General features: G+C 39.0%; 2 protein-coding genes across 2 annotated transcripts in view; both read right to left on the reverse strand.

Moving 5' to 3' along the window:
• Window positions 1–19,805, reverse strand: part of PRXL2A (peroxiredoxin like 2A) — a 408,735-nt gene that overhangs the window by 94,232 nt on the left and 294,698 nt on the right. The gene's annotated exons all lie outside the window — the stretch shown is intronic.
• LOC133267678 (pulmonary surfactant-associated protein A-like) lies at window positions 3,733–17,335 on the reverse strand. The gene is made up of 5 exons (XM_061450147.1): window positions 17,190–17,335; window positions 6,331–6,496; window positions 5,644–5,706; window positions 4,720–4,797; window positions 3,733–4,294 (listed from the first exon to the last, which is right to left on the reverse strand). Exons 2-5 carry the CDS (start codon window positions 6,479–6,481, stop codon window positions 3,918–3,920), a joined length of 669 nt encoding a protein of 222 aa, XP_061306131.1. The 5' UTR covers window positions 6,482–6,496; window positions 17,190–17,335; the 3' UTR covers window positions 3,733–3,917.

The raw sequence follows: 19,805 nt of genomic DNA on the forward strand, positions 1-19,805 counted from the left end.
TCAAATAAAATTCAAGTCCCCTTATCATTTTAAAAGGTGCTCCTCTCATTCCCAAGCATGATTGTGCTTTAAGCTCAGGTATGTTTGTATAACTGTCAGATAATATGATTTTATAAGAGTACTCCTGATAATGAAAATCACTCGCAATTTGACACTCTTTGTGGTCCAAACAAACATGTCTGTTATTCCATTACACAATACTCCCAAGAACATTGTTTTCCTCTGGTTCATAAGAGTTCTAATTGGGCCATTAGTATTTCTACCCCTTCTTAGTGTGGTTTCAAAACCAGCTAACAAATTTCCTGGTGGCAAATATTCTTTCTCCCATTTGCACTTAGTGTTCTTATAAAGAAAAGCTGCAAATAAATGTAAAACGTATGATTAACCTTTAGCTGACATATTTGCAGCACTGCTAGGATCATACTGGCAGCAAGTACTGGTATTTTTCCACCATATATGTTATGGGAAAAAATAGAGAACATAATTATTTTTATAAATTTGGCTTCAAAAATAATAATGAAAAAAGGAGACACTGGGCACAATTTAGAGGAGGTAGCCCTGCCAGCCTGTATCACATCCTGCCAGTTACTATGTTCACTGGTGTTGGATTTGAACTCATCTTTCCCAGGAACAATGGGACTTGTGTTTCTTTTAATCAAATTTCTATAAAAATCAGGAAACCACAGAAAAGTACTTAATTGCTGTAATTGAAGGTCCATTTCTTTACATGTGGTGGGGACTGATAGGGCTGGGAGACTGGTTTTCAACTGCTCAAAATTGCTAATAGACTTTCTAAGTTAAAATACCTAATTAAATTATACAGTTATAAAAGATATCACTCTAGACCAGAGCAAATTCACTCTGAAATCAACATCCATCATTTTTATGGTTAGAAAAACCTCTCACTGTTACATATATTGTAATAAAAATTACATTAAATTTCTCTTACATGATATGCAGGCCATTTGCTTCAGAAGGGACTGAATATTTGTGACCTTGTAACTTGTACTGAGACCTTAAATATCAAAATCAGCTTTTATAGCATTTGAGAAGTGAATAAGTTATTTCCTGAGTTAAAGATCTTACTGTTAGATTGCTTTTCTGTAGCAAATTATTATAAATTAAAAAAGACTGACCTGGCTTTTTCCTGGTCTGGTCACTGTGCGCCAGGGATTATTTTAGCTCATTGCATTTCTAAGGAAAGATTTTATCAAAATTATTTATCCTACAGTAACGGAACAGAGAAAAACAAAATTGTGTTTCTTCTTGTGCCTCACCTCTCTGTCCGTGTAAGAAAAAATAAAATCTGTTAATGCATAAATGCATAATCCAGATCTTTCATGAAAAATAGACTAAAATGCTATTAAGTGCTTTAAGCAACACTCCAGGGTTTAAAATGCTGGGGTTACACACACACACGAAAGTCATCTAAAAGACTAAAATAATGATTTCTGGGTATTTTTCTGTTCCTCTATGAAACTGCAAAGAACAACCAAGTAACATTCTACTGAGTATGTAGCTTCACCAGGATTTTAATTATCACATATGAATCCCATGAGACAAAAATGCTTTCCAAGCCTGTTGATAGAATGTTACTTTTATATGGGGATTTTATTTTCTCCACATATGATGGTTGACACTGGACTTTTTTTGTTTATTTCCCCCTCTGAAGTTCATCAAAGTTAGGAGATAAAATCCATGCAAAAGAATGTGGGCGTGTTTTTATAAACAGGCACGACCTCCTCTTGATATTTTCAATATCAGGCCTAGTGAAGACTTTGGACACAAGGAGGGCTGCTCCAGAAGGGTGTAAGGGGAAGGCTAGAGCGTAGCAAGAAAAGGGCTGATTATGATGTTATGTGGAGATATTCTATGAAAATAGCCAAGGTGTTTCATTCAATTACCTCAGATTTTACAGAACTCAGTGTGAACCACAGAGATGAAAATGCTGCCTGGCAGTTCTTTGACTGAATCTGAAGAGTTTTTATTTTTATGCAGCATATGTGTGTTTAATTTGTTGTGTGTTCTCCTCTCTTGTCCCACCAATATTAATGGGTTAAGCAAAAAGAAACTGGTCTTTGAGACCTAAGCTAGATGCTTTGCTGGTTGATGTAATAAAAAGTAGCTTTTGACAGAAAGTAATAATTTTCTTAACTGGAAAAAAAGCGTCCAAGTGTCTTGAAGATCATGATTTCAGTTTAGTTTTCCCACTTTCTCCAACATGGTGTCTTTTTATGCCAGGTAATCATCTTCCTCTAAGAAAGGATGTGTATAGAAGGCTCAGAAATGGCTAACAAGGTTTACACATTAAATTACCAATAATTAAATCACCAGAAATAGAGGTAGTTTTAAATAAAACTTCAACTCTTTCTAGCAGATTTAGTGCAGCTAGTTGGAGCTAAGCTGAGGAAAATTAAAGGGTACTAGTTTAGCCTTTTTCTCAAAGTAACCCCAAAGTAAGAATTTTTGTCATGGCATGATCTAATCCCTTCCCATTTGAGATTTTTGACCAAAATGGTATCATGGTCATAGTTCTCCAAGGAAGCGGTTTTGTAAAGTAGGTTCATGCTTTGAGATCTATCCAACATGATACTGGGTGTACTTTTTCCATTTCAAAGTCCCTGTCTGCTCTCAGATGACCTGGAGTGCTATATGCAGTGCTGTACCAAAATCCTCTGCTGCCAAAAATATCCGTTATCTGTTGCATCTGTAGATGTTAACACTTTCCTACTTGAGAAGGCTTGAAATTACCATGTTAATAGATCCCATCTCTTCCTCAATGCAGGCTAGAGACAAGGGACACCACCCACCACCACCCAGAGTCAAGTCCAGGTTCCTATAGGCTCCCTGCACAGAGCCAAATGTGGGGGAGGAGGGGGAGATGAAGTAGGAGTCTTTATGTGTGTATGTTAACTTCAGTGCCTAGGACTTCCTCACTGCAAGGAAAACGTGTGAGAATTCACTACTCAAGGTACTTTACTGGGCTCCCACTGCTCTCCAGATTCCCCAAACTGAGTAGTGGTGAAAATAATGTGTGAAAAGATGCTGCCTGATCGCGGTGGATTTGACTCACTGTCTGTGTGCGTGCTTGGCATGACATCAGCAGAGAAATAGCAGGTGTTTGAAGTGATTGAACTTCCAAATCTTACCTGCTTCCCCAAAATGTAGATGTTCAGTGGTTTGGGAGAAGAGAGGTGGCCTTTAACACTGCAACAGTCATAGTTTTATGAAGAAATGTGATGTTTAAGGAAGAAAATACCATCTTTTGTATTTTATACATGTATTTCTAATGTAATTTCTAGGGACCTAATGCAGTGTTTATATTAGTGCTTTATATGGAATAGCTTCAGAAGCTAGGAAGATTAGTTCTGTCTGGGACTGGTAATATTTTTATAAAATGAAAGTTAAATATGAGTGCTGAATGAATCAGTGTGCATGCTTCAGTATGACACAGTTAAAAGCCCTATAATTCAAGGAGATATACAAAACCTAAGACTATAATTGCTCCAGTGAAGTAAACCCCTGTGCATCTCTTAAGGCAGAAACTATTAAATACTTGGAAATGCTTCCACTATTATGTCATGGGCAACTTTAGTCTCAGACTTTTCCTATATCCCAAGGTAAACCTTGGAAATTTTAATTTTGTCTTCACAAAGGCACAGTGCACAGAGACGTTTTGCCATGAAAAATGAATTCTGAGCTATTCACAACCCTATAAAAGAGATAAACACATCAGATTAGATACATTTTAATTATGTTAATCACATACCACATTTAATGTTTTCTTAAGGATAAAAATTACCATAATATGATTAATTTTAGATTTTCTGACATTGAATAATTTCAGAAACTGCATAAACCTGAAACACAGGATATTTCATTGTCTTGGTTCTCTGAGGTGGCTGAAAGGTCATTCTTTAAAATTCACAGATTGTGAGGCGAGGTAGATTGCATCTTTTGTCATTCCAGCTCCCATCTGTGTACATCTCTACACATTTTTCTGTCCTTTTGCCGTTAGGCTCATTTTGGTGCCACTTGGTATAATTCACGTGCATGCCATTTAGATACTTAAATTGACCTGAATCCTCACCCTCTTTAATGCCCAGGTAAGCATATTGGTTATACTTTTTCACAATACCCAAAATAGCTTTATTCTCCTCTTCATTCATAGGTGTTGCAAGAGTTCCTCTAGCCTCTTCACAGGATGCTAATGCAGATGCAAAATCAACTTTTTTCCCATTGGTGGCAAGTATTTTTTCTCCTACTTCTCTTATATTCCCGTTCAAAACAAGCACTAAAACATAAAGAAAAAAACCCCAACTAGTTAGCTTTTTCAACTTCCTATTGCATATTGACAAGAAAGCAAAGAAAGAGAAATCAAGAGATGAAGAGAAAATGAAAAGTGATTAGAGAAACAGACCAACATGGTACAAGGCTGAGGAGTTCCCATGAATTCATGTGGAAAGTCCAACATCATTTAGTTTATTTTTGTTTTATAAATCATATTTGAATAAATGCACATCAGTGTTCCTGAGAGAAATCTGCTTCTCCAAGGAAAATGAGTTCTGATCTCCCCTGCTTTTTAATGAGGAAATTGAGTTTTGGGATGTAGTACCATTTTCAGTTGCAATTTCTTTATTGCAAATCATGATGCTGTAATTTTGCCTCTTGCACTTAAAACTGATGGTGAGCTGAAAAAGTAAAAATTGGAAAAATTACCGGCTTTAAGTCTGGAAAGTCGGTGTTTCAAATTTACTAAAACTTTGTGGAGTTCAGTGTTCAGAGAATTGGGTAGACCTACAAATTAAAAAAAAAAAAATTATACAATCAAGCAGGCACTGCTAATAGGAACAATTCTTTGGATAAAACCAATCACTTTCCAAAGCTAACTGGCACACAATGTATATTTTTAACATCATCTGGTGTAAAATAAATATTTTCACAGTATTTTTTACACTGTTGTTAGCCTATATTAAAGCAAATAAAATCCTCCAACCTATTGAAATATGCTAATTATCATATTGAAATATGATAATTCCCCTCTACACAGAAGAAAATGATTTTTTCTAGCTTGAAGCTTTATGTTTGTCAAACAATTTGTTTCATTCTAAATAATGAAGAGGCACAAGAGAAATTTTTGGGAGGGAATAATTTCTATGGCACCATACCATTTTCTTTTTAATCTGCTGGGTTGGGTGGATGCTTTTTTTTTTTTTTTACAGTAGGATCTTATCTCAGTGGACACCACAAACACTGGTATGGAAGGGTCTAGATCGTGTGAAATACAGTCCATCCAGCACTGCTTGCTAACGATAGGAACTGACTGTAACAGTAGATAACTTTTATTCTTTTTTTTTTTTCTGTCAAATCTCTATGGGTAACAAAGGTCTTACATATAGAATAAAGTTAAGAGTGTGCTTCCATGATTGGAATCCCATTATTCACAACTAAAACAAATGACAATGTAGAAGCACAAAATATGCTGCATCTCCCCCATTCTGAGTTGCATGTTGCAACCCATACTTCACTGCACAGTCAGTGAAAATATGACATATTTGACCCAATAAAAAGTCCATCAGATGTTACTAGGACATCAGCCTGTTTCACATGATGGTCCAGTATCCCCTTTTTTTTGTTTCTCACCTTGTGGACAAGTAAGTTGTTTTACAGGAGGCCGCACCAGGCTTCCAGAGGCTCCTCTGAGACCTGGAAAAAAAGTAGAGAAGCATATTTTTCTTTCCAATTGATGCATATTCTAGAAACTTTAGGATGAAACAGAACTTAATATCAAACTGAAATGTATTACATCTGTGAATTTGATAGTGCTTTACCCTTGGTAATGGATCCAGAGAAAGCATTTCTACATGGGAAGAAAATTACACAGTGAAAAGTGTTGCTTCCCAGACTACTTTTGCACATAGCTTCTTTGAATACTACAGAAACATGCCAGAAGCCTTTTAATTACACTTGTAAATGCTGTAATAACATTTTCTTCATACTTAAAAAAAAAAAAAAAAGAAAAAAGCTTCTGCTGCGAAAGAAGCCATATTGTTTGGAAAGTCAGTGGAAAGCACTGCAAAGATAGATACATGTATGTTTATGTGTAATACAGTTACATGTTTAAGTATTGATAACCTGCTCATTTCAACAGAGGAGAGAGAGAAGGGTTCTCTTCTAGAAAAATAAAATTAAACGAGGTCCTTTTTTCAGTTTTCCCTTCTCTGCTTAACACACCTGCTTCCTCAAAGGCACATGTCCTAGTGTGTTAACTCTTTTTATTCATGCAGCCTCATGACAAGGATTTGTTGAAAAAAAGGGATGTTTAATTACCTGATAGACGTGTCTGTCCTTTCAGATTGTCCCTGCCAGGCAGCCCAGGGATACTAGGCAGCCCAAGGATTCCTGGATATTTAGGCAGTGCATTGCAAGTCACTACCAAAGCAGCTGCTGCTATAAGCATGTAGGATGAGTAAGACAACATGATTGCTCAGGCCAGCTGTAAGAAAACCCGTGTTTTTGTCAGGCAATGATTCTGTAGGAAATTGTAGACATTTGCTTATAGAACTGAATACTCTCCCCGCATCTTCTTCCTTGCCCCCATCTTAAGTTTTTTTTTTCCTTTTTGCTATCACTGACTATTTGTTGGATTAATCCTTGAGAAATGATGTGCTCATATGTAACTGATAGCTCTTAAGCCATTAGCTGTTTTTAAGGGATATAATTATTCAATGAAACATGGGTGTATATGTTACCAATCTGAAAAGCACAATCTGTTACAGTGGTTGTTGTGATGTTCAGACCTAGTTAGCAATCTCTTTAAGCACAGTGTTATTTAAGCACATTTCTTTGAAATAAGCAGAGTGATAGTGTTTTACACATGGCCAAAATTTTATAGCTCAATTATCATTCCTACCTTTTTTGAACAAAATTCCGTAAGCTTGAAAGCATCAATCTTGTAGAAAATGCATTTTTGCTGGTTGGTAATAAGCCTATTAATCTTATTTTATCCTTTCAGATATAACATTAAGTGGCATTATAATCTCAGTCCCAAGAGATCATGACTATCAAACACTTTTATCCTATAGATCATGGGTTTACAGTGCAGTTACTGAGTATGCAGCACTGGTTACCCTGTGTGGTTATAAAACCTGAACCGATGGATTATCAGACACCATAGCATGGAGTTATCTAGTTATTGCCATCATTTAGTTAAAATAATGAGAGTTAAAGAAAGGTTCAAGATGCCGAAATGGATATTGCTTTCTAGTAATATGACCCTGTTGGGTTGACTCTCAACAATATAGTTTAATACCCGACTTCACCTTTCTTTCAGCATGAATTAGAGAGGATCACGTACTACACTCTCTTAAAATCTTCCATTCTTAAAAGTAAAAATCAGAATTGATATAATATGTTCTAAATCCAGCTCCACTTAAAGTTGAGAATAAAATCTTGGTTGCTTTGAATGCTGCAAGATTATTAACACCTTAGTTTATCAGATGAAACATGGTATTTGTTTTGAAGCATATATGCCAAGCAGAATCAAAATATCAGTTTATTGTTATTACCAAGTGTTAAATTATAGAATCATGGAATGGTTTGGGTTGGAAGGGTCCTTAAATATCATCCAGTTCCATAGGCAGGGACCCCTTCCACTAGACCAGGTTGGTCAAATTGGACTGATTTTTTAAAACCCAAATTATTGTTTATTTCTTCCAGTCTGTCTCTGTTGTAGAAGGCTTTTGACATTATTCTAAATTTGCAACAATACCAACTATTTTTAAGGGTAAAGTTCACTTGTTTTTCTAGAGGAATGTCTCATCAAAATGAAATCAGTGAGACATACACTTGAACGTATGAATATACACGTCTGTCAAAAATTTTGTTATTTCACTTCATATAGAATCTGTTTAAGTATTAGCAGCATCCATTCTTCATGGTCAAGAATTTCCACTTTAACAAGTGGAAATTTCAAATCCACCTGAGAACACATGTGGTGTATTAAAAGCATTGTCAAATTTCACGTGTTGAATCTGAAGTATATCAAGTTGTATACCTTTTACTATATTGGAGGCTAGCAGACACCTCTGACAATGATAGCCAATTACTTGGAAAGCAGATTATTAAAACCTCTAACAGAAACCTATCTTAGGTAACTAGGAAGACTTACCTCCCTGAGATAAGGAAATACAATTACAACAGGTACTCTTTGTCTGGAGCTGATCATTCAGGGAATTACATTTGAATGGACTACCACATTTGGCTCATAATTGTATTATGATGCAGAGTCACAGTCCTGATCAGTTATATATCAAAATGGAAAAAGCAGCTGCTCAGTTTTAATCCAGTTTTGATGACCTTCATCAGTCATTACAATCTGGTGTCCTTTAGGCATCTCCTCATCTAGTAAAATTGCTAATATAGGCAAAGTAAAAAACAAACAACAAACTAATAAAGGAAAACTCAATTTAAAAATATAAATATGACCACAGAAATGGAAAGGAACAGGTTTGCCTCCTAGCTGAAGTTCCTTGTGATTTATTAAAAGGAAATTCAACTTACCGTTCTACTTCAAAGTGAAATGAAAGAGCAGTTCACACAAGTCCCCTTTATATAGTGTTTGTTTGTTTAATGACATCGCTGAAGTGAAGACTGAATAATGAGGATAGGAATGAGCCTTTTCAGTTTTGCTTACACAGTTGTCATGCAAATACTGAGGACAATTATAAGGGTTGAGAAATTTACTTTTATAAGAATAGAAAGCTCAAGTTGGAGAAAAAATAATCTAGAACTAACAGATCACTCCAGATTTGTAGACACATACAAAATTTATAAAAATTTAAGGAAACTTTTGGTGATTCTAAGTGATATTGTAACAATTTTTTTTTATTGTTTAAAAAAGAAAAAATGGCATGTGACCACCAGCGGCTTTTGTAGAAGTGCTCTTGTTAATTAGGGAAACAGGTTACTGTGCAAATAGAGTCTGATCCGATAATCAGAATTCTAAACTTTGCTTCCCATCTCTGTATCTGATGTACTTGTCTTCGTATCCTTTTTTAACTGTATGTACGCTCAATATTTCCGTGAGCACTGTGAGCATTTAGTCTCTTTTACATGTAGAGTACAGCTAATTCTCACTTGGTCAGAGATGGATCCTGGAAAAATCTCTATACGTGCATATAAAGATTTTCTAGTAAAAACCAAACAAGAGCCTTGGTCTTCTTGTTTCCCAGCAATAATGACTGGGATCCCGTGAGTAACTTCCTTCTGGTTCCAGTGCCACCTTTTGTAAGGACATTTATGTTTGACCCTAGCTGAGGTTTGTTTTATGAACCTCAGCAAGCCAACACATCATTCCCTCACCTGTAAGATAGAAATACCTCTGCTTCATAGCTTTTCTCTGTTTTGCCAATTTACACTTATCTCTTAAGGATAAAGTGATTTCTCCTTTTCACTTTTATTTTACAAAAACTACTTGAGTTTTGTCATGATCCCTAACTATAATGTCTTTCTGCCCACCAGTATTCACAGGTGGAAGTTAATATCTTTGGGTTCCTTGTTCAACACATACAGAAATGTCTAATATCAACTGGCTGATCTAGCTAAGAGGAAATACTAAAGGAGAAAATATGTTTAGGATCCCCATTGGAAGTACTTTGTCACGTAAATCCACTTCCATTCACAACTGTGATACTCATCCTGCAGTTAAAAGTGCTCAGCATGGTCTGTCACCTCAAAAAGAAAAGGGGGGGGGGGGAGGGAGAAGACAAATGATCTATCAACAGTCATAACTGTATGCTATAAACAGTCTATCCTTCCTTCTCTATCAGTCTATCAGTCCTTCCTCTACCTGATATGCAGCAAATCTTTGAATGTAGGCTACTCATTTTACAAAACCTCTAAACCCACCAGCTGAAACTATTTCCTTCTATAGTCCAGATGAGATAGATGAAAAGACCTGGCATTAAGCATATAAGATGTGGATTAGATAGTACACAGTCAGTAAAACACTTTGTTTCTGAGTCCTGCTGTGGTTTGGTAATGCAGAGATACCAGGCAATTCAGCACAATCAAGACATGGGTAATTCTGTTTCTGAATGGCAGCAGTCCTCTGGCATACCCGCAGTTATAAGAAATATTTGCAGTCGCATTATAAGATGGAAATTAATGGATCCAGATATTGTGAAGCACTATTTTAAATTATTAGTTGTCCAGGTTCTTGGGAATTAAACTTCTCACATAGATCCGGTTTCTAAGCAGCTCTGCAAGAGTTGTAATGTCTAATACTGTTCTGTGGCATCACTGCCCATACACATCCTTCCCACACCTATACATGCAAATTTAATATAGGAACAACATCACACACAGAGTTTATATTAAAAAAAAAAGAAAAGAAAAAGGAATTGGAAACATTAATCAGGGAATCAGTAAAGCCCCCCCAGCTACACACTTTCTCTGTCCAGTCAGGAAGGTGTGGCATGAGCAAAACATTGCTAATAATGGCTTAAGATTTAAAAAAACTTCATATATTTTTACCTTCTACCAAAAATTTCAAAGAAACATACATTTGGCAACAGTTCTTTTCCCGTAAATCAGATTATGCTTACACAATAGAAGCTGATAAGAAGTCTGGAACATAATCCAGTGTGAGAGATTACTTAGTCATTAGATTTACTTTCCTTATTATGTGGCAGAGAATTAGGGAAAACAAATATACTAGAAAAAGTAAGAAAGTAAATATTTTTTCTGTAACCGGGCACCCATGTATAATAGCTATGAGGCTTGGTATTCTGAAATTTACAAATAAACCTGAGGGGTAATGACTGAAGATCATTTACTGGGTAACACCCACAAAAACAGCCAAGGTACTCTAGTGGTTTCAGTGAACCCCATTTGCTGTGTCCTTGCTGTCGTGAAGCAGAACAATAAGATTCCTTATGATGTCCCCTAATGCACTAAATATGGTGTGTTGCTAGTGATAGTGATTTAAACCCAAACCCTGCTCAGCTATTAGCAAAGGAGAACTTGGAAAAAAAAAACAGAATCTGATTTTCAGAGATGCTGTGTACCCAGAAAGACTGCTGCTTTTTACAGCAGCTGTGCATGCTACCCTCAAAAAAAGTAACTTCAAAACTAATAACTGCCAAGGTGGTTTCAAAACCAGAACCAATTTTTTATAGCCTTCAAACCTCTAATTTACAGAAAACAAGGTGAACTTTCCATTTTGCTCAGCACATTGTTTTGAAATGAGCTGATTCCTAACAACCTTATCATAGCACAATCTGCATATAGCTCATGTAGCTGTGCTGTACACACGTGTAAATGCGGTGCTGTACAGCCACACTAGTTTAGCAATCTGCAAGACGTTAATCCTAAATATGTCACTGTGCTGCAAGTTCCTAATATCAGCTCTGTGTGGTAAGCAGGTGTGGTCAATTCTCCATCTTTACCGTCAAAACAACATTAATTTTTATATTTGCCTAGTACTTTCACTGTACTCTATTTACTTTGCTGATACAGATCTTAAAATCATCACGACATAGGAGCCTATAGTCAGTTTTAAGAAGACACTGCATCAGCTTAAGCCTTCATCAGAAGTATAGGGAGCTAAACTGCCATCTGTTAAGTGATGAAATAATCCAAGGGGTAAAGTGCTGCCTCCTCCCCGCCTGCAGTTTGATTTTACTGAGACAAACCTAAATGGGAAGGTCAACAGTCTTCCTGCCATTGGAAAATAAGAAATACTGATAAGATTTTTTTTGTTTGTTTACAGTTCACTGATGCAGGAATAAGATGAAATGTATAGACTATGGTACCTTACTACACTCCTAATATTGAAAGAAGACAAGTTCTGCTGTGGATTAGTCTTAAAATTTGTATTAGTGCTGTGTGTACTCTAGACTTATGCTGCTTCAACTTGAGGTTAAGCATCTTCCAGAAAGAAGGTAATTGCTGATGAGACATACTTGTATTTATGAACAAACATGGTATTAGTGACGTGCTATCAGTTTGATAGTACACTGTTATTTTGGGGAATGGATCCCAGGCAGAGATTTCTATGCTTGCCTAAGTGTAAGCAGGGAAATGGAAGAGAAGGAATGCTGAGTACAGATGATGAGGTTCCTAAAGAGAGGACAGTAGAGATGAGGAACAGAGCTTGGATTTTAAAGAGCTGGCTCCACCAGTCTGTACTGAGCAGCGCTTGCATAGAATTGTTCCTGCAAAGTACAGAAAATTTAAGCGTGAAACAAAAAAGGAAAAAAAAGCCTTGAGGTAATTCAATTAAAAAAGATCTAGATTCCTTTCAATGTATTTTCCATTCTAGCAAAAGCAAATTCAAATTATACTATCAAGGTTTTTCAGAGCTTTTGTTAAAAAAAACAGGCATGGTTCTCTCCTGCCAAAAATGTAAAACTATCTTAACAGAAGAACTACTTATCCTTTGTTTTCAGATTATATCTGATTCCTTCTTTTTCATATATGTGAATCAATTGATGTAAACCACAGATTCATATTCAGCATACTACAGGACATCAGCAAAGCATCTTCTTGGCTTAAATGAAAATGGTAGGCAAATTGCTAGACAAGTGATTTAGACCGAACCATTATTTCTGTGCAGCTCCTGCTTTGAAATAACATGGCAGATTTTTAGACACAGGATTCCTCCTTTCTTCAGGCAGAACAAGTACTCTCCCATTCTTCCTCCCCATAGTCTTTCTCCAGATTTAGTAAAAATTTAACCATAAGGTCAGCAGCTTCTGTCTGTCCTTTTAAAAACAAACAAACAGAAACCTGGAAATTATCTCATTCTAACTTCACAACCTAATAATGAAGGTCTGCAGCTTACCTATCCCAGAGGTCGTATTATCTTTGTAATTCCTCCTTGTATCTTCCATGCTAAGCATGTAGCCCTCTACAGGAATACTACACCACAGTATGGGAGAAAATTCCTGAATTCCTGATCCTTGGTCAACAACACAACAAAATTAGCCCCTGCAATATTAATTAGTAGTGTCAGGATGGAGCAAATATTGCTTTTTTTACTGGAAACAGTGCAAAGAGTAATCATAGTGGTGTCCTGCCATATTGTGTTCCCATGGAGATGAGCTGTATCCAAGTTCCTCCTATCAGAAGTGGTAATAGGAAGCAATTTATGCTTGAACAGCCACTGGCCAACATTGCCTTGGAAACATACACTTGTAATTCATATCTTGCCGTTATAAACAGCCACCTGGCCCTTGTTATCAATTTAAGATAAAAATAATCTAGCCTACAGATAGCATCACAATCCTGCTGTTATTGCACTGTTATTGCAGGGAAATGGCCCACCTAATGTCTTGCTGATAGGTGTTCAAAAATATGTATCCAAAAGCATTGTCATTGCAATTGAAATTCAAAGTACTTGGGGAAAAAACTTGTTATTGAAAACACATGACAGAAAATACAGAGTTACAAATGAAAATAATAAACTCATGAAGCTGCTGTTAAGGTCTGATGGTCACAGTGAAGTGAAGCTGCTTTGCGTCTTACTGAAGGGACCCCAAATGGTAATAAATTCCCAGGAAACACCATATATCATTGTGGTTATTGCTGCTGTGAGCTAAAAACTAAGATGATAGGTATTACAGAATTTCATTTTGCACAGAACTTTTCAGGTTATTGAACAGAAAATTCTGCATGTTTTAGCTGATTTTGTTGTTTGAAGCATGTAGTACATAATATATCAAATTCTTTTGTAATGGCATATTTTTAGATGCTAATTAGTGCAAAAGCATAGAGGAACATTTTGTATCTCTTTCATAGCAGATAGATGTGCTTCATCTCAAGGCATTATTAAGGCACTTCATTATTTCAGTTTCCATGAAAAGCAGAGCTTCTGGGCACCTGACTGGGCTGGTGAAGCACAGCCCATGTGTTTATCCAGCTCCTGCAATTCAACACAGCAGTTTTATGCTTCACCTCTGCAGGAGTGGATCTTGCTACCCAGGGTCAGGGGGGTCGGGCAGCAGCAGCAAGCCTGCTTTGGGACCTCAGCCCTTGCTGTGCTCAGTGGCTGCATCACACTCTGCCTACAACCAGCAGGATATTGCGACAAAGGCATACTGCCCCACATGACAAAACTGGAACTTCTGCCTGTAAATCCCTGGCAGCTTCAGGCTAGCCATGCTGGGATTGCTGGCAGGACAGCTAGAGCACTGAGATGCCAAGGAAAGAACAGAGATTGAAGTGCCCAAGAAAGCCGATTAATCTGCTTACCTTACCCAAGCTGACTTGAAACTATATCAGGTTCAGTTATTGTAGAGGCTTCAGTGGAGAGATTTTCTTGGAAGATTCCTGTAAGGGAAGAAGAGAAAGAAAAGTTCAGCTATATGCATGTATTTTTAAAACCCTTTTCCTTACACTCTGACTGTAAGTGGGCTTCCAGAACAGAATATTCTGGAGTGCAAATACTGAATAGAGCTATATTTGTAGTTTTCTGCAGCAATTCTGTTTATTATTAATTTAAACAAGAATCTTAGACTAAAAGGTTATTATGTTTTAAAAGGTGTCTGTAGTTTTACTCCTTAATTACAAGCCGATTTCCTTGCTAAGTTCTCTGACAGACTTTGCAAGCCAAATCTTAAAAAAACCAGCTCCTACAGAAGAGCACTTCAAATATGCTTAGTTTTAAAGTAGTCTCATTGCTTGTCTGTCTTACCCAGCTGTCCCAGGAATTCAAGCTAGAAAATAAGTGTAGCAAAGGCTTTTCCTAACTGTTCCTTTTCGGATGTGCATTCAGGCCTGTGCAGAGCCCAGCCTGCTGGGTATACAGAGTGCCTCTTTCACAACGTCAGTCCATTTTCACCATTTTCTTGGACAGTCCTTTAAAGCTGAAGTGGATTTTTAAGTATTAACTTCTAAAATTTAGTTTTCAAAGCTTGGAGAGAACAGCTGTGCTCCTGACTATTTCAGTGCCGGTGGCACCATGCAAAACATACAGTCCATTTCTCTAGCATCTATTTTCCCAGCTATGATTCCACACACATGGATTTCAACTAATAACTCCTATCTTTCATGTTCTTTTACCTTTCTCGAGGAACATACAGTGCCACTTTCCAACAACTAAAACCGTTTGCCAGAATAAAGGCCAGATTCTGAACTATTCTGAGAGCATTTGACAAACTTCAGAACTGCAGCATTCAAAGCCACTTAAGACCTCTCAGTAACTCGAGACAGAGTGTAGTATACAATTTTCAGTGAAGCAATTTATAATACACTGAAATGTTGTAGACAACATTTGAAACATGTCATGAAGAGCTTTTACAACTGCTATTGTGCGATGAGCTCGCAACTTTTCTTGTCATAGAGCCCTGACATACTGTTCACAACACTTAATTCCCATTTCTTAAAAATACTTTTTCTGCTTTAAAATAGACTTTAAAACATGAGATTAAAATGAAACATTTTCACTTTCTTTGTAGAACTTTCCAATTGAAAGGCTTTTAAACTTTTTTCACCATTCCTTATGAAAGCTAGGAATTCATTTTAGTCTTGAAAATGAAAGCTGAGATTTTCCAGATGCTTGCAATTGCAGCTTTAAGCTAACTACCACTGTACTAGAAAATAACAGCACATAGCAGGCAATCTGAGGCTTCAGGGTAATATTTATTCTACTAGTTTTTGATGCACAAATAAAGCATCTACTTAGCAGGCTTAGGACGTACTGTTAATACCCCCCCTTTTTTTCCAGTTTAGCTGTAGCTCTCTATAATGAAAAGGAAAGAGGTAAAAAGATTTAAAATTAAAATGTATCACTTCCTCCTGCCTTTCTCTTTTTCTGTCATTACCCTCTTCATCTTGCTTCTCCAAATACATGTCGCTGCTTAAGCAGGGTGGAAAGGGCATAAAGGAATAGAGGGGTTAAAAGGTTGTGATCTTTAAGCAAAGTAGAGTTGATCAAGCCAATTCTACATGGGACATTCTTGCACAGGTGTTTTGAATGCATAAAGTGCTAGGTGAGAGGTAATCAAGAGAGTAACGAATGTATTCCTTATGATATTGCTTAAGAGGTTTCAGGATTCCCAACTAAATTTGGTGAAGTATTATGCTCAGCTAAAGCAGCTTGCAGTAGTTTAGCTGCCCTTGTATCAAAACTAGTTTGATTCAAAAACATGCTTAGGAATAATTAGTGGGGCAGTGGGGGGAGCACCAGAGCCTTGTTCTGTATGCATCTCAAGAACAGGACAAAGGTGGCCAAGAGTTGTAGCCCAACACAGTACAGATGGCAGAAAGAAGAAGAGATGCTGTCCAGAGCTCTCCCAGGAGAGCGCAGAAAGCCTGAGGAGGAGAGCTGCAACATGGCAACAGGAACAGATGGTTTAATCCTTCCTTCCCCTTCCCACTGCCTGTGGTGCATCTCTGAAATGTGTTGATGTACAAGCGATGTAGATGGAGTAGGACAGTTAGGGATGTAAACACCTGGGACTCATAATGATACAGTTGCTGTGAGTATCCAAACAAGAGGGTAAATAAGAGACCAAACTAAGGCAAAGCAACACAGGAACAGAGGACAGCTTTGGGGCAGCTTTGAAAGTTGTGAGATGATGTACATACTCCTGCATTTTTTGTGGCTCTGTAGTAATATTTTCTGTTAAGGCTGCAAGGAAACTCTGAAATTCAGACTGCTGCATTGCTGAGCTGATGCAGGCTCATTTCCATGAATCCCAATGTTAGCACGCTTGGTCTCTCTGAAATCAGACACCTAAATATGTATTAACTACTGCTTTCACATTACATATATTTAGTCCAGCTGCTTGAAGTTATAGCTGTATTTAAACACCCTGGAAGAGGATGCTAACCAGTTCAACACCACAGAGTCTGTCTTCCACTGCAAAGCTGCCAGAAGCTTCTTACAGGATTAATGCACAAGGTCAGCTCCATGGGACAAACTGTGCTTCTAGTTGAAGACATAAACCAGAGCACACAGCCAGGAAAAAGCTCTCACAACTGCCTACTCTGAAAGACTGATCTAAACAGCTCAAGCTACTGATGCCAGAAACATCACTAGGTTCACAGATCATAAAAAGAGATGTTAACTGTAGGTGCCTCAGGATAAACTCATTCCCTAGAGATAACACAGAGGATCCAGTCATGATGCTAATGCTAAGAGGTTTAGCAGAGAGCTTAAAAAAAAGATTATTTGACTGTACCTAGATTTCCAGGCTCTCCTGCATTATTTCTTTTCCTGGGCATTTTTGGTCAAACTGCAATCCAGGAATCGTTTCTCTTTCCTCATGTCTCCAGGTGATAGGCCGAAAGGTAGAACCACTTTGGTAGTGCTAAAGGCACAGACTTCCCTGTGTAACAGTTCATAGAATCATAGAATAGTTAGGGTTGGAAAGGACCTCAAGATCATCTAGTTCCAACCCCTCTGCCGTGGGCAGGGACACCTCACACTAAACCATGGCACACAAGGCTCTGTCCAACCTGGCCTTGAACACTGCCAGGGATGGAGCATTCACAGCTTCCCTGCGCAACCCATTCCAGTGCCTCACCACCCTTATAGTAAAGAACTTCCTCCTTATATCCAATCTAAACTTCCCCTGTTTGAACCCATTACCCCTTGTCCTACCACTACAGTCCCTAATGAAGAGTCCCTCCGCAGCATCCTTACAGGCCCCCTTCAGATACTGGAAGGCTGCTAGGAGGTCTCCACGCAGCCTTCTCTTCTCTGGGCTGAGCAGCTCCAACTGTCTCAGCCTGTCTTCATACAGGAGGTGCTCCAGTCCCCTGATCATCCTCGTGGCCCTTCTCTGCACTTGTTCCAACAGTTCCATGTCCTTTTTATGCTGAGGACACCAGAACTGCACACAGTACTCCAAGTGAGGTCTCATGAGAGCAGAGTAGAGGGGCAGGATCCCCTCCTTTGACCTGCTGGTCACACTCCTTTTGATGCAGACCAGGATATGTTTGGCTTTCTGGGCTGCGAGCACACACTGCTGGCTCATGTTCATTTTCTCATTGACCAACACCCCCAAGTCCTTCTCCGCAGGGCTGCTCTGAATCTCTTCTCTGCCCAACCTGTAGCTGTGCCTGGGATTGCTCCAACCCAGGTGTAGGACCTTGCACTTGGCATGGTTAAACCTCATGCGGTTGGCATCAGCCCACCTCACAGGCGTGTCAAGGTCCCTCTGGATGCTATTCCTTCCCTCCAGCGTATCAACCGAACCACACAGCTTGGTGTCATTGGCAAACTTGCTGAGAGTGCACTCAATCCCACTGTCCATGTCACTGACAAAGATGTTGAACAAGACTGGTCCCAACACCGATCCCTGAGGGACACCACTCGTTACTGGTCTCCAAATGGACCTTGAACCACTGACCACAACTCTTTGCGTGCGGCCATCCAGCCAGTTCTTTATCCACCGAGTGGTCCATCCATCAAATTGATGTCACTCCAATTTGGAGACAAGGATGTCGTGTGGGACAGTGTCAAACACTTTGTACAAGTCCAGGGTAGATGACACCAACTGCTCTACCCCTGTCCATCAGTTCTGTAGCCCCATCCTAGAAGGCCACCAAATTGGTCAGGCAGGATTTGCCCTTAGTGAAGCCATGCTGGCTGTCACCAAGCACCTTGTTGTTTTTCATGTGCCTTAGCATGCCTTCCAGGAGAATCTGCTCCAAGATTTTGCCAGGTACAGAGGTGAGACTGACTGGTCTGGAGTTCCCCGGGTCATCCATTTTCCCCTTCTTGAAAATGGGGGTTATATTTCCCTTTTTCCAGTCATCAGGAATTTCACCTGACTGCCGTGATTTTTCAAATACGATGGGGAGTGTCCTCGCAACTTCATTCGCCAGCTCCTTCAGGACCTGTGGATGGATCTCATCAGGACCCATGGACTTGTGCACGTTCAGGTTCTTAAGATGGTCTCGACCCAGATCCTCTCCTACAGTGGGCGCAAGGTCTTCATTCTCACAGTCCCTGCATCTGCCTTGCAAGACTTGGGTGGTGTGGTCAGAGCCTCTACCAGTGAAGACCGAGGCAAAGAAGCCATTAAAAACCTCAGCCTTCTCCAAATGCAGTGTAGCTAATTCTCCCAATAGCTTCCAGATGGGGCCCACGTTGTCCTTAGTCTGTCTTTTCTTCACTACGTACCTATGGAACCCCTTCCTGTTATCTTTAACATCCCTATCCAAGTTTAATTGTAACTGGGCCTTAGCTTTCCTAACCTGGTCCCTAGCTTCCCTGACAACATCCCTGTATTCTTCCCAGGCCGCCTGTCCTTGCTTCCACCTTTTATAAGCCTCTTTTTCCCTTTGAAATTTCCCAGCAGCTCCTTATCCATCCAAGGAGGTCTCCTGGCCCTCCTGCTGCACTTCCTTCTAGTTGGGATGCAACACTCCCGAGCTTGTAGCAGGTGATCCTTGAATATCAACCAACAGTCCCCTGATCATCCTCGTGGCCCTCCTCTGGACTTGTTCCAATAGTTCCATGTCCTTTTTATGTTGAGGACACCAGAACTGCGCACAATACTCCAGGTGAGGTCTCACGAGAGCAGAGTAGAGGGGCAGGATCACCTCCTTCAACCTACTGGTCATGCTCCTTTTGATGCAGCCCAGGATACGGTTGGCTTTCTGGGCTGCGAGCACACACTGCTGCCTCATGTTAAGTAAGTTTCTCGTAGACCAACACCTCGAAGTCCTTCTCCGCAGGGCTGCTCTGAATCTCTTCTCTGCCCAACCTGTAGCTGTGCCTGGGATTGCTCTGACCCAGGTGTAGGACCTTGCACTTGGCATGATTCTCCGCATATTTCACACAAGAG

Source organism: Pezoporus flaviventris, unplaced genomic scaffold, assembly GCF_033815535.1.
Source record: "Pezoporus flaviventris isolate CSIRO_AGI_PZ_B2104156 unplaced genomic scaffold, CSIRO_AGI_Pfla_v1 ptg000001l, whole genome shotgun sequence".
Classification (NCBI taxonomy): domain Eukaryota; kingdom Metazoa; phylum Chordata; class Aves; order Psittaciformes; family Psittacidae; genus Pezoporus; species Pezoporus flaviventris.